General features: G+C 54.2%; 2 protein-coding genes across 6 annotated transcripts in view; one reads left to right on the top strand and one right to left on the bottom strand.

Annotated features, from left to right (window-relative positions):
- The first annotated feature begins 101 nt into the window (after positions 1–101).
- On the top strand, positions 102–9,797 carry FAM131C (family with sequence similarity 131 member C). Its single transcript, XM_053401129.1, has 6 exons — positions 102–208; positions 3,833–3,951; positions 4,563–4,659; positions 7,303–7,485; positions 8,104–8,214; positions 8,784–9,797. Exons 1-6 carry the CDS (start codon positions 187–189, stop codon positions 9,065–9,067), a joined length of 816 nt encoding a protein of 271 aa, XP_053257104.1. The 5' UTR covers positions 102–186; the 3' UTR covers positions 9,068–9,797.
- A 1,091-nt stretch (positions 9,798–10,888) lies between these two features.
- LOC128419896 (chloride channel protein ClC-Kb-like) overlaps positions 10,889–20,201 on the bottom strand; it is a 31,968-nt gene continuing 22,655 nt past the window's right edge. For all 5 annotated transcript variants that reach the window (XM_053401128.1, XM_053401125.1, XM_053401126.1 and 2 more), the window contains 11 exons: positions 19,773–19,874; positions 18,379–18,463; positions 17,947–18,120; positions 17,676–17,745; positions 17,252–17,362; positions 15,879–16,092; positions 14,058–14,191; positions 12,979–13,079; positions 12,723–12,806; positions 11,572–11,658; positions 10,889–11,185 (listed from right to left, as the gene is read on the bottom strand). In XM_053401128.1, coding sequence (XP_053257103.1) covers positions 11,138–11,185; positions 11,572–11,658; positions 12,723–12,806; positions 12,979–13,079; positions 14,058–14,191; positions 15,879–16,092; positions 17,252–17,362; positions 17,676–17,745; positions 17,947–18,120; positions 18,379–18,463; positions 19,773–19,874 — 1,210 coding nt within the window. In that variant the 3' untranslated portion in view covers positions 10,889–11,137. The remainder of the gene's footprint in view (positions 11,186–11,571; positions 11,659–12,722; positions 12,807–12,978; positions 13,080–14,057; positions 14,192–15,878; positions 16,093–17,251; positions 17,363–17,675; positions 17,746–17,946; positions 18,121–18,378; positions 18,464–19,772; positions 19,875–20,201) is intronic.

Below are 20,201 nucleotides of genomic sequence, written 5' to 3' on the forward strand. Positions count from 1 at the left end.
CCGAGGAGCGCGCGGCGTCGGGCTGCTGGGCTGGGCTGGGCGGGTGGGGGCGCCGCCCCTCGACGGAGGCAGCTCCGCCGCCGCCTGGCTTCGGGCGCCGCTGCCGGGAAAGGAGCGAGGCGGACGCGCGGGCGGCTCCGGGTGCCTCCTCGATGCGCCCCGGCGGGGAGGGCAGCGGCGGCCGCCATGGGGTCGTGCGTGACCAAAGGTGAGCCTCTCTGCCGCCGCGCCGCCCAAGGTCAAGGGGGAGAGGGGCTCCCTTCCTCCGGAGGGGCGCCCGCCGGGGACGAATGAGCAAAGCCGCCGCCCTTGGGGACGGGGAGGGAGAGCGAGAAGGGTCTGCTCCTCTCCCTCCCCATCCCCCGGACGCCCGGGCAGGAGGGGGAGGGGGCGCGCTGGGCTCACCTAATCCGCCCCCCGCCCGCTTCTTGGCCCGCGTCTGTTGCGCTTCCTTCCGCGCGGCTGCTCAGCAGCGGAGGGACCAGAATCGCGCCCGGCGGGGGGAGCCTGTTGTTATTTTCCTCACCGCCCCCCCCTTCGCAGTCGCTGGGAAGGAAGACGCTTGGAATACCTGAGGTGAGGCAGGTCCTGGGTTCGGATTCTGCCTCCCCGTCAAGGCCCCTGGAGAGACACGGGAGGGGGGCAGGCAGTGGGCTGGAGAGCACGTGGACTGGTAGGAAACAGGACCTGAGGAGCCCTGGCCCCCTGCTGCCCCCTCACCCCCCCCAACCATAGCTGTCAACTTTTCCCTTATCTTGCAAGGAATCCTATTCAGAATAAGGGAATTTCCCTTAAAAAAAGGGAAACGTTGGCAGCTATGCGCCCAACCCAGAGCAGCAGCAGCTGGGACCCCCGGGCTCCCTCCGAATCCGGAGACACGCCCCCACATCCATTGCCAGCCCCACTAGCCTTCCTGTTGCTGCCAGCTGAGATGGCTAAATGGGGCCTCCAGACCCAGGAGCAGTCTACCTCTGCACAGCCGCAGTTGTGGGTTTCTAGGGAGGCACCTGCTTGGTCTCTTCAGGGAAGGAGGAAGCTGGGCTAAATGAACCCACCATGGTCGGATCCAACAGGGCTCTTGTTTGTATTTTACACATGCTCAGTAAAGGTAAAGGGACCCCTGACCATTAGGTCCAGTCGTGGCAGACTCTGGGGTTGTGGCGCTCATCTTGTTTTATTGGCTGAAGGAGCCAGCGTACAGCTTCCGGGTCATGTGGCCAGCATAACTAAGCCGCTTCTGGCGAACCAGAGCAGCGCACAGAAACGCTGTTTACCTTCCTGCCAGAGTGGTACCTATTTATCTACTTGCACTTTTTGGCGTGCTTTCGAATGGGTAGGTTGGCAGGAGCAGGGACCGAGCAATGGGGCTCACCCTGTCGCGGGGATTCGAACCGCCGACCTTCTGATCAGCAAGCCCTAGGGTGGGATCCAAGCTGGTACTGGGGATCAACTTAAGATGGGGACAAAGCAGATCCCTAGGAGCAAGAGGCCTCTTGGAGTGAGCAGCCGTGAGTGCCAGCTTTTGACTCACACAGAGACCTTCCCCAAGCGTGGGGGCTCTGCTGGTTTCTTAAGCAAGGGAGGAAACTTGCAAAGCAGGAGGAAGACTGTAAGCTCAGGGACTGTGCTTATGACATGGGAAGAAGGTCGTGTAAACAGAGGCTTAACTCCCAGGGAAGTGGGAGATGTTCAGAGCGGCAACAGGGCTTCTCTGTGATTCCATCCCCTGCTGGCAGCCAATTTCAGCTTCTCTTGTTTGCACCAGACTGTCTGTGCTGAGACTGTTGAGACAAGGTTGAGGAGAGACTGAGAAACGCAGACCCTGGGGAGAGAGGGAAGCTCAGGGAAGATTCAAATCTCCCTTCCAAGAGGCACTTTTCGCCAAGTGAGTGAGGTGGGGTCATGGCAGTGAAGGAAATAGCTGCTTTAGGCAAAGATGGGACAAAATGGAGCGAGCCCTGGCTCCTTTCTGCAGAGCAAAGGACCGAAACAGGCTCTGTTGGAAATCAGTGAGGACTAGAACCTTACATTTAGTGCAGAGGGGGCGTGATGGCGGGGATCCTCAGCTCCTCCAAGCCAAGGCGGAACGGAACAAGCCCAAAGGTCAAGCTTTGGTGTTGACTTACAGAGCCAGTCCTGGGCCTATGAAGGCGTAACAAAGAAAGGTGCCTCTGAGCATGCGCAAAATGCCAACCTCCTCCCTCCCTGACCTGGAATTAGTAGGTGGTGGGTCCTGGCAGGTGTTGTGGGGCACCCTTCCACTCCCCTCGCGCCCCTTTAAAGGTGTCTGGTGCTGCCTGCTGGTTCTCGGTCGCCACTTTTGTCCTGAAAGGAGCCCCCCATTAAAAAGTGGGGGGGTGATCCACGTAGGCGCCTTTCTGAATGCAAAAAGAGCAGCTGCGGAACAGAGCGTTTGGGTTTGTCCTGAGTCCCCCTTGCTCCCCGGCTCCCTGCTGGAAGATGCGTCATCCAAACCCATTTGAAGTGTGTTTATTTCATTGCCTCGGATGTGAGGTGACTCGAAAATTTAAGGAACAGGAGACCTGCTGGATCCAGCCAAAGGCCTCTGAGCCCAGCCTCCTGTCCTTGCGGCAGCCAACCAGAAGGAAGACGACCTGAGCATAACGCCAGCGCACTGTGATTCCTCGTATTCAGACTGCCGGATTAGATCATAGCCATAACCTTTGACAGCTGTAATCCTCCTCTATGAATTTGTCTAATCCCCCCCTCAAAAAAGCCATCTAGGTTGGTGGTTATCATTGCCTCCTGCTGGGGTGAGTTCCATTGTTTAAATCTGTGCAGGACATCCTTTTTATATCTACAGTGGTACCTCGGGTTAAGTACTTAATTCATTCCGGAGGTCCTTTCTTAACCTGAAACTGTTCTTAACCTGAAGCACCACTTTAGCTAATGGGGCCTCCTGCTGCTGCCGCGCTGCCGGAGCACGATTTCTGTTCTCATCCTGAAGCAAAGTTCTTAACCCGAGGTACTATTTCTGGGTTAGCGGAGTCTGTAACCTGAAGAGTATGTACCCTGAAGCGTACGTAACCTGAGGTACCACTGTATAATATTAATAATAATAATAATAATAATAATAATAATAATAATAATAATAATTTATTATTTATACCCCGCCCATCTGGCTGAGTTTCCCCAGCCACTCTGGGCGGCTCCCAAGCGAGTGTTAAAAACAATACAGCATTAAATATTAAAAACTTCCCTAAACAGGACTGCCTTCAGATGTCTTTTAAAGAGAAGATAGCTGCATATTTCCTTCACATCTGAAGGGAGGGTGTTCCACAGGGTGGGTGCCACTACTGAGAAGGCCCTCTGCCTGGTTCCCTGTAACCTCACTTCTCGCAATGACGGAACCGCCAGAAGGCTCTCTGAATCTCCCACCATTCAGCTTCTCTGAGTGACCCACTGGGTCCAAATGTTATGAGAGAGGGAGGGGGAAAAGACATTTATTTCTTACTCAACACCAGGCATAATCTTATATGTTTCTATTATGAGCCTGCACCCCACGGCTCTTCTCCCCCCCCCAAGCTAACAAGCCCCCAAACCTCATAATCTTTCCACCTGGGGGAGTTGCTCCACTCCCTTCATCATTTGGGTTGCCCTTTTCTGAAACTTTTCCCAGCTCTACAATATTCTTGGTTTGCACTCTCCCTGCTCGAAAAAAGCCTCTCCTCAGTTTCGTGGAGAAGCCTGGCGGGGGTAGCAGGGGACGGGGGGGGGGAGGAGGTCACAGCAGGACAGCCCCCTCCCCACCCAGGAGGCCTTTCTGCCTCCAGAAGCTCTGCTGGTGGTTTCTTTCTGCTCCTTCTTCCAGATTTCCTCACAAGTGCCCACAAGGACCAGGCTGTTGTCACCCCTCAACTGGAAAGCCCCCCTGTTGCCCCACAAGAGAGCCATGGCCTTTCCAATGCCCCAGAGAAGGAGGGCAGCGAGGTAACTGCTTTTGGCATGACCCATCTCTCTCCCTTGGGAATGGTGGTGGATCTGTGGAGCTCCTAGATTTCTGGTCTCCTGTGCCTGCACTGACTGGCAGCAGTGGCTCTCCGGGGTCTCAGATGGCAGACGTTCCCAGCCCTACCAGGAGATTCCAAGGACAGAACCCGGGCACCTTCTGCATGCCAAGCAGGTGCTCTTCCTTTGAGACATAAGAAATGTCCTTATGCTGAGTCAGACTGTGGGATCCCATCTAGCTCAATACTGTCCACACTAACGGGCAGCAGCTTCTCTGTGGTTTCTGGCACAGGCAGTTTTCCCCCAGGAGATGCTGCCTGGGATTGAACCCGGGACCTTCTGCATGCCAAGCAGGCGCTCTACCTCTGAGCTATGGCCATTCCTAGTGCCAGAGACCCCGTAAGAGCCGCTGCAAAACAGAGCAGGCAGCAGTGGGCCTGGGGGGCAGATAACTTTCTCTCTTGCCTAAGGTGGCTTCTCCACCCAAAAGCAGGTGATGCACCTGTCAGAATGAAACCCCCCTTCTTTTCCCAGTCCTGCTCTTTCACTCCCCCCACTCCTGACCCCACTCCATCTGTTTTCTCTTCTTGCAGAAATGCTTCAAGCCCTCTGGCGGGCTCCTCTCCAGTGGAGACACCGGCTCCCCCAGCACCTACCACGTGACGGCCCTGGCCACCTCTTCCCTGGGGGGTAGGTACACCTGCTCTCCCCTCGCACCCTTGACTTCCAGAACTGCACCATGTGCCCTGCTTCTTCCAGGCTCTGGCCCTCTCTCTGTTTCCAAATGTGCTCTTCAGAACATCTCTGGAAAACCAATAATAATAATTTATTACTTATACCCCAGCCACTCTGGGCGGCGCCAACAAAATATTAAAATACAGTAATCCATCAAACATTAAAAGCTTCCCTAAACAGGGCTGCCTTCAGATGTCTTCTAAAAGTCTGGTAGTTGTTGTTCTCTTTGACATCTGGTGGGAGGGCATTCCACAGGGCGGGTGCCACCACCGAGAAGGCCCTCTGCCTGGTTCCCTGTAACTTGGCTTCTCACAGTGAGGGAACCGCCAGAAGGCCCTCGGCGCTGGACCTCAGTGTCCGGGCTGAACGATGGGGGTGGAGACGCTCCTTCTGGACCGAGGCCGTTTAGGGCTTTAAAGGTCAGCACCAACACTTTGAATTGTGCTCAGAAACGTACTGGGAGCCAACCCATAAGCAGGGCAAGACTTTAGCAAAACAATTCCACACGCATCCTTTGCCTGTGTCCCTAGCTCTGCTACTTTGGAACAAGGCATTTTCATTTAGCTGTCATGGCCAATGGCTGTTCCTGAACCAATTCTCCAGGAATAGCATTGTCTCCTCTTTTATTTTATTTTTTTTAAGCAATCTTAAGTTTCCCATCGTTGCATATCCATGCCCAGGAGTGCTTCACCTGTTGGATTTTTGGCTGCTGGCAAACTGTTCATAAGGGGCCTGCTAGAAGCGGAGAGAGAAAATACCCACTTCAAGAGGTGTGTGTGGTTTGTGTTGAGAAAATGGTCCCGAGAGAAGCGAAGGAAGACATGAGGAAACAGTTCCTGCTATGCTGGATCACAATATAATTGGCTCATTGTGAAAGAGCTGGATGTCAACACTCCTGCCTTCTCGGGCCTGGGAAAGCACCAGCCCACAAAATAGAATAAAGGTAAAGGGACCCCTGACCATTAGGTCCAGTCGTGGACGACTCTGGGGTTGCGGCGTTCATCTCCCTTTATTGGCCGAGGGAGCCGGCGTACAGTTTCCGGGTTATGTGGCCAGCATGACTAAGCCGCTTCTGGCGAACCAGAGCAGCACACGGAAATGCCGTTTACCTTCCCACTGGAGCGGTACCTATTTATCTACTTGCACTTTGACGTGCTTTCGAACTGCTAGGTTGGCAGGAGCAGGGACCGAGCAACGGGAGCTCACCTTGTTGCAGGGATTCAAACCACCAACCTTCTGATCGGCAAGTCCTAGGCTCTGTGGTTTAACCCACAGCACCACCCGCATCCCTTTTTAACCAGAATGCAGGTAGCAGTCATAAAAAAAAAACAACCCCTGGATGGTTAAGCCCAGACAAAGGCAACTATGGGGTTGCGGCACTCATATCACTTTCAGGCCGAGGGAGCCAGCATTTGCCCACAGACAGCTTTCCGGGTCATGTGACCAGCATGACTCAACCGCTTCTGGCGCAACGGGACACTGTGACGGAAGCCTGAGCGCATGGAAACACCGTTTACTTTCCCGCCCCAGCAGTACTTATTTATCTACTTGCACCGGTGTGCTTTCAAACTGCGAGGTTGGCAGCAGCAGGGACCGAGCAACGGGAGCTCACCCCGTCGCAGTGATTCGAACCGCCGACCTTCTGATTGGCAAGTCCTAGGCTCTGTGGTTTAACCCACAGCGCCACCCGCGTCCCCACAAAATAGAATACTACAATGCAAAAGGAGCAAAAACTGATCTGAATGTTCTGCCTTTAAATGGTGCAGATTCTGAAACGTGTCGGGCATAGCCTGTAAATCCTGTCGTATAGCAGGCAGTTGTGTGAATCCCTTCGAGAGTCCTGGGTATTACTTGCTTCCAGGGGCCCCTGTTGGGACTTTGGCATCTGGATCACAAAGTCACCCAGCACCCTTTCCAATTGCGTCCCTACAGGGGCCTGGACCACTGCCCCTTTTCTGCCTGCCACCACGGCAATCCCAGATTTGCAGACCCTGCGTCCTCTTGGCTCGTCCTCTCGCAGTGCAGCAGGGGGAGCAATGTGAGCGAGTCCCTTTTGGTGCTGTTCTGAGTTCTGCTCCGTTTATTTCTGGCGGGTGCCAGCTTGAAGAGGCAGGTGGGTTGCTAACCACAGAAAGGCTGAAATCTGATGTTCTCCCTTGCAAGCAAAGATGTGTCGGGCCAAAGGAGACGCAGAACGCAGTCATTTTCATCCAATACGTTTATTGCACTAGCCAAAGGCGATTCCTTGCAAGGTAGCAACCTACAAATATATGGTGGTTTTTATGATGTGTTTTTATCTTGCGTTTTTATATTGTGAACCACCCGGAGATGTACGGTGTGCAAAATAAATAAATGTATAGAACATACATTCATCATATAAACCAAGCATTAGTAATATGAGGAAAGCAAAATCGGAATTACTGGCAGTGAGTAATTCCGATTTAACCTTCCAATCTACAAAACAGTATTATTGTACGGGGCATTTGTTCCCATGGAAACCTTCCTGCAAGGCTCTCAGTGGGGCTGGCATAGATTCCGTCCCTCTGTTCCCAAGTGTGCTTATTGTGCCTCCTCCATCTTTGCTGCCCCCCCCCACAGGCCTCGTCCAGAGCATCAAAGACCACGTCACCAAGCCCACAGCCATGGCCCGTGGCCGCGTGGCCCACCTCATCGAGTGGAAGGGCTGGAGCGCTCCGAGGACGGGCTGGGAGCAGGCCCTGACGGAGGAGGAGATCTACGCCGACCTCACCGATGAGCTGAAGGAGGCCTGGTTTGCAGCAGGTCAGCAGTGGGGCTGGGGCCTTGCAATCCCATAAAAGAGGCACCAGTTTAAGAACCATGTTCAACTGATGCTGTCTGGGTGCTGGTGTCCTTGGGGCGCTGAGAGGTCCTGCACCTCTCCTCTGAAACTGCTCATGAAGGCTGCTTGCGTACACTTCAGAGGAGGAACTGTAGCATGTCAAGGGGTGCTGGGAACTGTAGCTGTCTGTGAGGGATCTCCTCCCAGCTCTCAGCTCCCCGAATTCTTTGGGGGAAAGGCATGGCTGTTAAAAGTGGTGTTAAGAGCTCTTTAAATGCATGGCACAAATGTCACCTTTTTCAAGCATCCCAGAAGAGGAAATGGCAGTAAATTTTGGCCGAGTCTCCCTGCTATAATCCAGGCAGGAACCGGGTGACGTAGTCCCAGCTGCAAACCAGCCCTCAGCTTTGTTCCCAAGAAAGCCGGGACGTTCTAGATCAGGAGGGGCTCCCTTTTGGGCGGTGGGGAAGGTGTGAGGTTTATTTAGGCTAAGCCTGGCTTGCAGCTTCATTCTCCCAAGACCTGCGAGGGTCCAGGGAGGGGTGGCATGGGCCGGCTGCTTCCCTGACATCTTCTGCCCTCCGCCTTCCCCTGCCCAGGTGTGGCTGAGCAGTTTGCCATCGCCGAAGCCACGCTGAGCGCCTGGTCCTCCCTGGACGAAGAGGAGCTGAATTATGGAGGGCATTCGCAGGAAGGCCCCCAGCTCCAAGGTAACTTCCAACCCACCTCTGGTTCTCCCAATTTTTTTATGTTGTTTTGGGGGGGGTTGCAGCCCACCATAGTAGACCCAATGAAATGAATGGTGCTAAGTTAGTTACGTCTGTCAGCTTCAATGAGCATTGCGTCTCTCCATCCTTGGAGGCTTTTGTGAAGCGGTTGCTTCCAGTTATCATTTGAGGATGCTATTGGTCCAGGTAGCCCTTGCTTCGCCCTGCCCCCCCCCAATGCTCTTGAGCTTCCCCTCCCACCATCCCTCACCATTGGCCCTGCTAGCCGAGGCTGAGGAGAGTTGCACTCACAACATCATTTGTCGGGGGGGGGGCACAGATTCCCTATCCCTGATACGCAGGAATCTGCCTTACATTGAATCAGGCCACTGGTCCATCTAGATCAGTGTTGTGTACTCTGACTGGCAGCAATGGGTTCAAACCCTACCTAGAAATGCTGCCGGCGGGGATTGAACCAGGGGCCTTCCGCAGGCAAAGTAGGGGCTCCCTACCCCTGAGCCATAGCCCCTTCCCCAAATTTAATTAATAATAATAATTTCTCCTCCTTCCAGACCTGAGAGGCCTCTATCTGCGGCCAGGGACCTTTCTCCTCACCCCGCAGGGCACAGGGAGCCCCTCCAACTTGGACAGCAGCCTCCCAGCCTTCTCCCTCTCCAGCTGCAAGTCCCCCCTCCCCACCGGGTGGAGCACCCCGATGGACAGCCTGGCGAAGGCCTTGCCCCAGGAAGCGGGGCAGGAGAGCCCTGTGGGGTCCCTGTGGCTCCAGCGCAGTAGCACCTCCCTCCGATACGTTGATAGCAGCTCCCTCTCGGAGGATGAGGTGTTCTATAACTAGAGGACTCTGGAGGGAGGGCAGAGGCTGGGCTGGGGGGGGCTTGTGTCAAGGGTTGCACCATCACATCCGGCGGGCGTTCCTGAGCGTTTGAGGAGGTTCTTCAACTTGTGGCACCCTTGGGTGACGTCTGCTTGCTCGAGCAAGCCGTGAAGGAGGTTATGACAGTTGAATCGCTTCAATCATACATTCCTCCTATGGGTGCACCCCGCCCAACAACTCCCCCCAAAAAACTGTTGTTGCTTTTTTGGTGGGTATAATCTCACTGCTAGGTAAAAGGTAAAGGGACCCCTGACCATTAGGTCCAGTCGTGGCCGACTCTGGGGTTGCGGCGCTCATCTCGCTTTATTGGCCGAGGAAGCCGGCGTACAGCTTCCGGGTCATGTGGCCAGCATAACTAAGCCGCTTCTGGCGAACCAGAGCAGCGCACGGAAACACCGTTTACCTTCCCGCCAGAGCGGTACCTATTGATCTACTTGCACTTTGACATGCTTTCGGACTGCTAGGTTGGCAGGAGCAGGGACCGAGCAGCGGGAGCTCACCCCATCACGGGGATTCGAACCGCCGACCTTCTGATCGGCAAGTCTTAGGCTCTGTGGTTTAACCCACAGCGCCACCCGCGTCCCAATCTCACTGCTACAGCCCTTTTATTTAAACTGAACTTCCGGGGCCGCTCTGTTTACTAGCCCCAGGGTGCCTGGGTTTGGTAGGGGCAGCCAAGAAGGCCTCTCGAGATGGCAAAGGCGATTCGGGCCGTGTGCCCCACTCCCATCTTCCCACGCCTGCGAGAACCGCCAAACGGCCACCTTCCGTCTGCTTGTTTGGTTTGCAGAACGAGATTGGGGCAAACCCCTCACTCTTTTCCTTCAGGGGAGTCTGCTTGGCTGGCTGGGGGGAGATACCTGCTTTGAGGGACCTCATTGCTCCTCCACCCTGCCCCACACACCCCAGCTCACTGTGTATATTTGTAAATAATAAAAGAGATATTGAACAGAAATTGCCTCCCTGTAACCAGAGTGTACTAACTGCTGGAAATAAGCTCAGAGCCCTGTTGCAACAAGGGACAAGCTGGAACATGGGCAGAGGAAGGTGACTGAGATGACAAAGGGCAAGCCATATGAGGAACAGTTGAAGGAGCTGGTTATGCTTGGCCTGGAAAAGAGGAGATTGAAAGGAGATACGAGAGCCATCTTCAGATATCTGAAGGGCTGTCACATGGAAGATGGAACAAGCTTGACTTTTCCTGCTCTGGAAGGTAGGACACCTACCAATGGCTTCAAAAAAGGAGATTCCAACGACACATCAAGAATAATTTTCTGACTGTAAGAGCTGTTTCGACAGTGGAATAGGCTCCCTTAGGAGGTTATAGGCTCTCCTTCCTTTCAGGTTTTTAAGCAGAGGTGAATAGCCATCTGTCATGGATGCTTTAGCTGAGATTTCTGCGTCATTGGGGGGGGGTTGGACTAGATGGCCCTCGGGGGTCCCTTTCAACTCTACAATTCTATGAGGGAAGCAGGGACCAATTTATATGTGATTCTTTTGCACTTTAAGCTGTTCTTGCAGGAAATCGGCTCTGGGCAGGCTTTGATTGCAAAGGAAATGTCACCATACAGCTCCCTCTTTCCCTTGCCCAGAGGTGGCGCTCCTAGGAGCAGGAGGTGGTTTTTAAAAAATACAACCCCCCCCATATCACATTATTCTGTACCACCCTGAAAACCACTGAAACACCCCCACCCCAGAAATTCAGGTGGTGAATTTGAGGGGTCCATTTCAACTCAGCCCAAATATTAGCACAGACCTTCCATCATATTGTAATAATAATAATAATAATAATAATAATAATAATAATAGGGTTTTATATTTTTCAGTTGTTTAAAGGTTTCAGTTGTTAAAAGTTTTAAGACGTGCCAAGAGCTTATGCTCCCATCCTGGACCTCCCCACCCATCCTCATTTGCCACCGACGGTGTGAAAATACATATTTAATTTGCTCTTGACACCAGGTAACATTCAACAGGAATCTCCTTCCATCGTGGTTTCGAATCCCCGCCTGGTCCTCTGTGGTCTTAATTTTCTCATTTTGCTGCTTTGGGATTTGCCAGGTCTTCGATGGCTTTCCTCACCTGAAGGGAAAAGAAGGAAGGAAGCTGAGAGCTGGATGGGAAGTGGGGTGGATGTTTTCACACTGCAATCAGCCTGGAAGGGGTTTAACTGCCCTAGTTTCCTGCAACCCCTGATGAGGAACTGGGAACTCCTTCCTCAAGAAACACTTATTCCTCCCAGCTTTCTCAGAAGCACTCTGGGTGTGCTGTAAGCTGTTCTCCCACCAACAACCCTTCGAGGTAGGTCAGGCTGAGAGCACGACTGGCCCAGAGTCACCCGGTGTGTTTGGCGGCTGAGGGCAGGAGGGGATTCGAATGCAGGTCTCCCCGTTCTGCAGCTCTCTGAGTTTAGGATCCAGCCCCATCCTCTCCCAATCTGCCCTGCTTTAAGAGTGCCAGCCAGCTACCTCGTTCCTGGAGACAATGCCAACCACCTTCCCCAGTTGCGTGACAAAGGCTCTCTGAAGGTTCAGAAGCTCAAAAAGGTTGTGCACCTGTGGGGAGAAAAATGGGGAGGAGAGAGATGGGGGAAGGTCAGGATGGTGATGTGGGGTAAAGGTAAAGGGTAAAGGGACCCCTGACCATTAGGTCCAGTCGTGGACGACTCTGGGGTTGCGGTGCTCATCTCACTTTATTGGCTGAGGGAGCCGGCATACAGCTTCCAGGTCATGTGGCCAGCATGACTAAGCCGCTTCTGGCAAACCAGAACAGTGCACAGAAACGCCATTTACCTTCCCGCTGGAGCGGTACCTAGTTATCTACTTGTACTGGTGTGCTTTCGAACTGCTGGGTTGGCAGGAGCAGGGACCGAGCAACGGGAGCTCACCCTGTCATGGGGATTTGAAACGCCAACCTTCTGATCGGCAAGTCCTAGGCTCTGTGGTTTAACCCACAGCGCCACCCGCATCCCAGGATGTGGGGTAGCCTCTGCCTATAGCTCCTTTAACGAGGCTCCTTGCATCTTGAAAGGCCAGCCCATTTCCCTGGTGACAGCAGCATCTTGTGAGAACCGCGTGCACACACAGAGAATGCCCTTTTCCTTCATTTTCACAGAACGGGGTGTGTGCACAGAGGTAGGATCCTGTTCCACCCTCTCAGGAACCCTGTGAGGTAGGCTGGAGGAAGGGCCCAACGGCCAAGAATTCACAGCTGTGTGTTTTTTCCTTTTGCAAGAAGCAGCCCCACAAAGGCTGTGGCAGGAAAACAAGCGTTGGGAGGCAGGCAGAAAATGCTTCGCCTTTCCCCTCGCCAAAGGATCTTCCTCTCCGTAATAAAAATAAAAATCCCCTACTTCCACGCATACACCCTCCACCCTGGCCTATCCAGGCCTTTCGCCCTGTTTCCCAGGGTGGGAAATGTGCCCCCAGGGTGCAGAGCGCGAAGGCAGCAACAACAGCCCTCCCTGCCATTATTCTCCAGCAGGTGACATTTGGAGGTAGACTCCTCCTGGGTATGGAGGCTCCATTTCACTGTAAACAAATAAAGGGGTGTGCCAGAGCCAAGAGCACTTCCTGCCATTCTTCACCTGATAACCCTCGCCTGTCTGCCGCCCATTTACCTGGTGTAGGGACATCCATGGGGAAAGCTGCAGGGTCACAGGGCTGATGGCGCAGGATCCTTCCAAGGTCTGGGCAGATGAAGGCTGCAGGAGAGAGTTGGGGAGGAATAAAATCTTGCAGGGAGTGGCAATTGGGCGGTGTGGGGCTCATGCAACTCTGGCTAAGCTGCATTGCAGAGAGGGTGCTGCCCCCTCCCCACACACACACACAGCAGAAGGCGGCTCCCATCTCAGCCTCGGGGGGCTTGTGACCCACCTCCTCCCCCTGTGCCTTGTGGGGCAAGCTGGCATCATCCTGGGTCTGGAGGAACTTGATCAGCTCGGATCTCTGGATCATCCCCAGCAACATGGCTGTCTCTGCGGGCGAGAGGAGGGAGAAAGAAAAGGCCTTAAAAGGGCTCGACTGCAGGATCAGGCCAAAGAGGGTCTGTTGAGCCCAGCACCCCAGGAAGACCATGAGATGGGCTGGATTAGGCCCGCCTTAGTCTAGCTTCCTTCCCAGCTGTGCCTGATTGGAGGCCCACCCGCAGGACCCCACTAGGGATGCCCACTGCTCCTGCAGCAGTAGCATCCTGCCTCCCATAGTGGAATCCTAGAACTGTAGAGATGTGAGGGGCTCCCAAGGGTCATCTAGTCCAACCCCCTGCAACACAAGAGGTAGAAGAGAGCTAGGTCCCCTCCATCGAGGCCTATGCTGAAACAAGGGGGAAACTCCTGCTGTAGATCTCTTCATGGACTGTGTCAGAGGTGTCTGGGTACGTACCCTGGCGCCTCCTGAGCATGGGCAAAGAGCAAGTCCCAGCTGCTTCTCAATTCCTGCTGTTTCTCCCTTCTGTCTCATTTCCATGCTATGGTTTTCCCCCAAAAGTGAGTGAGACTGACACTGGCCAGATCGGCAGAAGCCTCAGGTGGGCCGCCTTGGCCAGACAGGGGCCTCAACACCCCCACAAAGCGGAAAGTGAAATAAAGCCCCAGGCCTGATGCCACAGGGAAGGCCATTGGGGTTTGGGAAATGGCAGGAGGGGAGAACCAGGGCTTCCTCTCCTCTCAGAAAACCCATTAAGTCCCAGTACAGTGGTACCTCTGGTTGCGAATGGGATCTGTTCCGGAGGCCCGTTCGCAACATGAAGAGAGTGCAACCCACAGTGGTGCGTCTGTGCACGCGCGGGTTGCGATTTGCCGCTTCTGCGCATGCGTGTGACGTCAGTTTGCGCATCTACACATGTGCAAGCGGCGAAACCCGGAAGTAACCCTTTCCGGTACTTCCGGGTCGCCGCGGGACGTATCATGAAAGAATGTAACATGAAGTGGACGTAGCATGAGGTATGACTGTACCAGCATTGTCCACCACCGGGTACTCGGAGTCGTCTGTCGAGGTGACCATGCTGAGAATTTCCTGGAAGGTGGCATCCCTGGGCAGGTAGACGAATTTGGTGTTCATGAACTCCTTTGTGGTGACCTTGTAGGAGCTGCAGGCGGGAGAAAGTGGCGTCAGAATGACCCCAGCAAGAGCCCAGTAATGGCAGAGCAAAGATTCCCAGAGGGTCTGCAGGCTGTTAAAAGGCCTGTGAATTGACAGCATGCACACAGCCCCCCAGTAAATGTGTGCCCTGCCCTGGAATATAGGGACATAGGAAGCTGCCTTCTACAGAGTCAGTCCATCTAGCTTTGTACTGTCCACACTGGTCGGCAGCAATGGCTCTGCAGAGTTTCAGGCAGATTCCAACCCTACCTGATGATACCAGCAGGGATTGAACCCGTGTCATAGACTGGTTGGTGCAGAAGAACAGTGGGAGGAACCAGCTGAGGAACCCCCAAGGGTCAAAGGCTCAGAGCCTGGGGATTGGTGGTGGGGCGATGATCACAGGGATGGTCACAGGGAGAAGACAGGGAGGAGGAGGTGTCAGAAGCTGAGGAGGTAACGGGGCTTAGTGAGCTGGGAGAGTCTGTGGCAGAGAGAAGTCCAGAATCAGAGGCAGAAGCAGAAGCTGAAGCAGAAGCGTGGGGCGAGGGAGGCGAAGAGGCAGAGATGAGTTGGGCTGGTGAAGAGTCACCGGTGTCTCCCTCTCCGGCTGTGGCAAGCTCCCAACTCTCCCCTAGTCTCCCAGAACCAGAAGAGGCATGAAAGGGGCAGAGGAGATGTTGGTCTCATGCAGGCGTAGTCTCCGATTCCTCGGAAGGAGCCCTGGAAGAGGAGCAGACCTAGATGGTTGTGGGGAGGTGGGGACTTTTAGTCTCGGCAACTGATTTCGTGGAGTAAGACCTACAGCATGGGTAGGCAAACTAAGGCCCGAGGCCCAGATCTGGCCCAATCGCCTTCTAAATCCGGCCCGCGGACCGTCCAGGAATCAGCCTATTTACAGATGAGTAGAATATGTGCTTTTATTTGAAATGCATCTCTGGGTTATTTGTGGGACATAGGAATTGGTTCATTTTCCCCTTCAAAATATAGTCCGGCCCCCCACAAGGTCTGAGGGACAGTAGACTGGCCCCCTGCTGAAAAAGTTTGCTGACCCCTGATCTACAGGGAACGTGCTGCTGTGCAAAACAGGGCTGACCCTCAGCCAAATCTGTAAAGCGTTCACTCCCAACTTAAATAAATTAGACAAATTAAGGAAGAAGATGTCTCAGGCCAAAAGCAAAATAGGAAACAAAGAAATTCAAACCAACAGGGCCATTGGAGGCTCAGTGGACCTTCTCAAATTTAGCCCACAGCCTCAAAATAGGTCCATAAAATCCAAGGCAACGATACAGACAATCGTCTTGCCATCCCTATTAGTTAATCTGGAACCAGCTCTTCCTGCACCTGCCGTAATGGTTATACCTACTAAAGAACAGCAAAATGTAAACAAAAAATGTTCACTCCCAACTGTTGAAATGTGTGATTTACCAGCCAACTCACTTCGCGACAACCTTGCACCTTCCGCTCGCAAAGCAGACTCTTTGCCCCTGAGCTACGGCCCTTCCTGATACGCAAAGCGGCATAAGGCAAGAGAGACTCTGAGCGTGGGCAGAGTGTCCTTTCCCTCATCAGCAAACAGCACGTCTGAGAAGGCTCTGGGGATGCCCCTCAATGTCCTGGGAGTGGGAGGGCGAGAAGCAGTGTCCCCACCTGCTCCCCCGCACCCTGCGACGTGGAAGGGGGTTTCACCTCACCCAATGTGCCTGCTCCGGATGCGTGGCAGGTAGGGCAGCTTCTTGACGATGATGGTGCCGTCGTAGAAGGAGGGCTGGAACTTCTGGGCGATGGCGTTGGCGATGAGCACGGCTAGGATAACAGGCAGGATGTGGGCAATCTGCCCCGTCATCTCAAAGGCCAGCAGGGCCGTGGAAAGGGTGTGGGTGACCGAGCCAGAGAAGGCTGCTGCCCCTGGAGGGAGGAAAACAGAATCTAGAGCAAGGGTTGTCCCTGAAGGCGGGGTCCTGAGGCAGGCCAGCGACTCTCCCTGGGCGTGGGTCCCTTGTTAGCCACCCCGATTCCTATTCCAAGTCCCAGAGCTGAGCTGGCTGGGGTCTGCATCTTGCTTGAAGAGGATGGCATTCTGCACCAGAGCAGAGGAGCTCAGTGGTGGGGAGGACAAGTCATGAATCGAACACAGCTCTGTCCTCCAGCCCTGCCTAATGGCAGAGCTGGCCCTCCTCTGTGCTGGTATCGCACCGGGATTAACGGTTGTGGCCTCCCCCTGCAACACGCCCCCCCCCAGTGTGTCTGAGCTGCGCGGGACTCCAGGGATTCCAGGTTCGGTTTCCTCCAAAGAAAGGTCAGCGGAGACTGTGGCGTCTTCAAGATACAGTCATACCTCGGGTCGAAGTTGCTTCAGGTTGAGCGCTTTCGGGTTGCTCACGCATGCGCAGACGGTCAAAACGACATCACGCACATGCGCGGAAGTGCCGAATCGCAACCCACAGAAGCGCAGTCGCGGGTTGCGTTCGCTTCGGGATGCGAACAGGGCTCCACTGTATACGGTTCTATTCATATATATATATATATATGACCTATGGGGGGGGTCACAGCATCCGAAGAAATCTTGCTTCTCCTTTTGTTGCCATGTTTGATCCAGCACGGAGCAAGCAAGTCCCTCAGTCTCTGGCCTCCAGCTCAGCTCCCTCACACCTCTCTTGGTCTTGTTCTCCTACCTAGCAGCAAGGTGGGGGGGGCGGTGTGTGGAGGAAAGGCCCACCTTGGAGCCCAGAGGGCCCCACCCCTCTTGCAACCTGGCCCGTTTTTGCAGGATGCTGATGAGGACATTTCAGTGGCCGGCCAGCTCCTCTAACCCTCCCTGTATACAGGACCCCAAGAATTGGGAGAGGAGCCAAGGACATCCTCCAGACAGACACCCCCCGCAGAATTGTAGTGAACAAAGGCGCTCCCTGTCATCGCAACCGTGAGTCCCTGGGGTGGAGGGGAAGGGGCCGTGTGGCAAAGTTGGCAAGTGTCTGCCAAGCTGTGGTTGCCTAGCCCTTCGGCTTCCGTGGCTTATTGGCTTGCCCTGTAGCAAGTGCCCACCCTACCCGCGTTGCAGACTCACCTGCTAGTGCGTAGCTTCCAGGAGTGATGAGGCTGGAGCCCCCCTCCGACGAAATGCCCTGGGGGAAGAGGAAGGCGGTGGTTTCCCCCACCAGGCGCCCGAGCGCAGCTCCTGCCGTGGGGGGTGGGAAAAGAGGAGGAGGACGAGGTAGAAAGAAACTGGTTGCATCTCCGCGACAATCCTTTCCAGACCATGTCTACACTGCACGCTCAAACTGGTTTTGAACTGGATTAACTGTCATGGAGATCCCCTTCTCCAGCCCGTTTGGTACTTGGCAGCTGAGACCAGCGAAACCGATCCTGCGTTTACCTGTGGTTCCTGCATTGCAGGGGGCCGGGCAAGGTCACCTTTCCAACTCTCCAGTTCTTTGATTCTGTATGGAGGGGGGGGGTCATCTGATGCAGGGAGATGGGGGGGCACTTACCATAAACAAAGACGGGCATGAAGTACCCAGCGGGCATCGGCATGGTGGTGGCCAGGATCAGCATCCAGAACTGTGAAAAGAGCGTGGAAAAGTGAGGCCGAGGGTAATGGCCGCTTGCTTTCAGGCAGCCTGTGATGCCACGGCATGCCTGAGAACACTCCAACTCCTGAGGTTGAAAGCACCGTAACAGAAGTGGGAGGGGAGTCGCCTGAACCCTCCCTCCCTCATCAGAGAGCCCCCCCCCCGTGTGCTTCAGAAGTGGGCCAGGTACCTTCATGAACAGGAAGACGGCCAGCGTGCCAAAGATGGTGATGTTAGGATCCCACCACTCAAGCCACAGGTTGTGGGTGTCGACTTGAAGGGGCCTGGCCAGCGATGCGTTTTGGGAAAGGGCACTCCAGGTGTGGTTGTCAAGGAGGGAGGTGAGAAGTTCCTTCATGCTCAGCTACAGGGGAGGAAAGATGGGGGTCTGGAAGGGCTGGCGCAAACAGGAGCACAAACGCCCACCCTCCTCCTTTTTGTCTGTGAGGGGGCCGAGGGGTTCCTCTTTCTGTTCCACCAGACAGGTTGGCCTTTGGCCAGTTCACTGGCTGTTATCAGTCCTGTGGGTGCCACCTGTCGTTATTCAGCAGGGAGAGGGTGGCACTCTGCATATGCTCCAGTGTGCTCTGTGCTGGGAAGGAGAGCGATACCCAGTATTTACCCTAGAGGCCATGAACTGCCCCAGGCCCGATGGGAAGGTGATGGAGGAGAGCAGGAGGGCAACCAGCACCGAGTAAAGAGGTTTCCTGGAAAAAGGTACCAGAAACAAACAGACAAAAAACTAGGGTTACTTTTCAGGATTGAAAAGGAAAAGCAGGGCTTCCCTGCCCAAAACTCACTCTGATGGCAGACCAGCAAGTCACACACAGCTCAAAGCAAAAATAGAAAAGATCATTTGGTGGAGGAATCTGTACATTTTCCAGGCATCACAAAGCTCTTCCACCAGGCAGAAGGTGCTGAGGATTTCTGTGCCACTTGAAAGCTTGCATAAAGGTAAAGGTAAAGGTACCCCTGCCCGTACGGGCCAGTCGTGACTGACTCTGGGGTTGTGCGCCCATCTCGCTTAAGAGGCCGGGGGCCAGCGCTGTCCGAAGACACTTCCAGGTCACGTGGCCAGCGTGACGAAGCTGCTCTGGCGAGCCTGCACCAGCGCAACACACGGAAACGCCGTTTACCTTCCCGCTATAAAGCGGTACCTATTTATCTACTTGCACTTAAGTGTGCTTTCGAACTGCTAGGTGGGCAGGAGCTGGGACCGAACGATGGGAGCTCACCCCGCCGCGGGGATTCGAACCGCCGACCATACGATCGGCAAGTCCTAGGCACTGAGGTTTTACCCACAGCGCCACCCGTGTCCCGAAAGCTTGCATACAAGGGAGAATATTTTTTCTCGGGGTGATGGAGGAAGTAATAATAAAATGTTGGTCCATCTCTACCACGGGTAGACAGACTAAGGCCTGGGGGCCAGATCCGGCCCAATTGCCTTCTAAATCCGGCCTGCAGACGGTCCGGGAATCAGCATGCTTTTACATGAGTAGAATGTGTGCTTTTATTTAAAATGCATCTCTGGGTTATTTGTGGGGCATAGGAATTCGTTCATTCCCTCCCCCCCCAAAAAAATATAGTCCGGCCCCCCACAAGGTCTGAGGGACAGTGGACCAGCCCCCTGCTGAAAAAGTTTGCTGACCCCTCTATTGTCACTCACTTTTAAATACCTTGCGCACAATATGCTTTTTTTCTATACCCTGCTCATTCTGTTCCCAAAGCCAGAATTTTTTTTATTTTTTTTTGTAATCCCTATGTCATGGAAAACCCAAGAAGACCCCAAATATGTGAAAGGAGAATGTCAGCTGCTACGATTGATTTGTGCTTTCATGGAACATTTATCGCCCATGCAACAACCAGGCAAGGCAAACTTCTGTTGTTCCCGTTTTGCAGAATGGGAAACTGAGGCTGAGAGGCAGCAGTGTGTTCGAGGCCAGTCGGTTGGTCCTTGCAGGACCTCACCCCGCATGCCCCCCAGCGCGTGCCCCCCACTCCCAAGGTATGACTTACTCCTCTGCAAGCAGCTTGGCTGTGAAGCAATTCCTCCGGACGTAGCCCAGGAACCAGCGCTGGCAAAAGAGGTAAGCACAGCTCACCACCCCACAGACTGCGCTGCAAAGAAACAGGGGAGGGAGGGAGATTAGGGTCACTTTGGCTGCTGGGCACACAATACCCCTTCGGTGTCACCCCCACCCCACCCCAAGGTTGCATTGCAAGGAAGGAGATGGGTTACATCCACCCCCACACATTCAGAGCATATTTCAAGCACATGGTGCCCCCATGAAGGACCCTCGAAACTGTACTTCCCCCCCCAGAAGCCTTGACACTGTTATAAGAATTCTAAGGTCTCAAATATAGAATAAATGTTCATAAATGTACAAGGCAAACACATGCACAAGTATATAAACCACATGTCTGAAATAGTACAGGAGAGCAATC

The sequence above is a fragment of the Podarcis raffonei genome, chromosome 8, assembly GCF_027172205.1.
Source record: "Podarcis raffonei isolate rPodRaf1 chromosome 8, rPodRaf1.pri, whole genome shotgun sequence".
Lineage (NCBI taxonomy): Eukaryota > Metazoa > Chordata > Lepidosauria > Squamata > Lacertidae > Podarcis > Podarcis raffonei.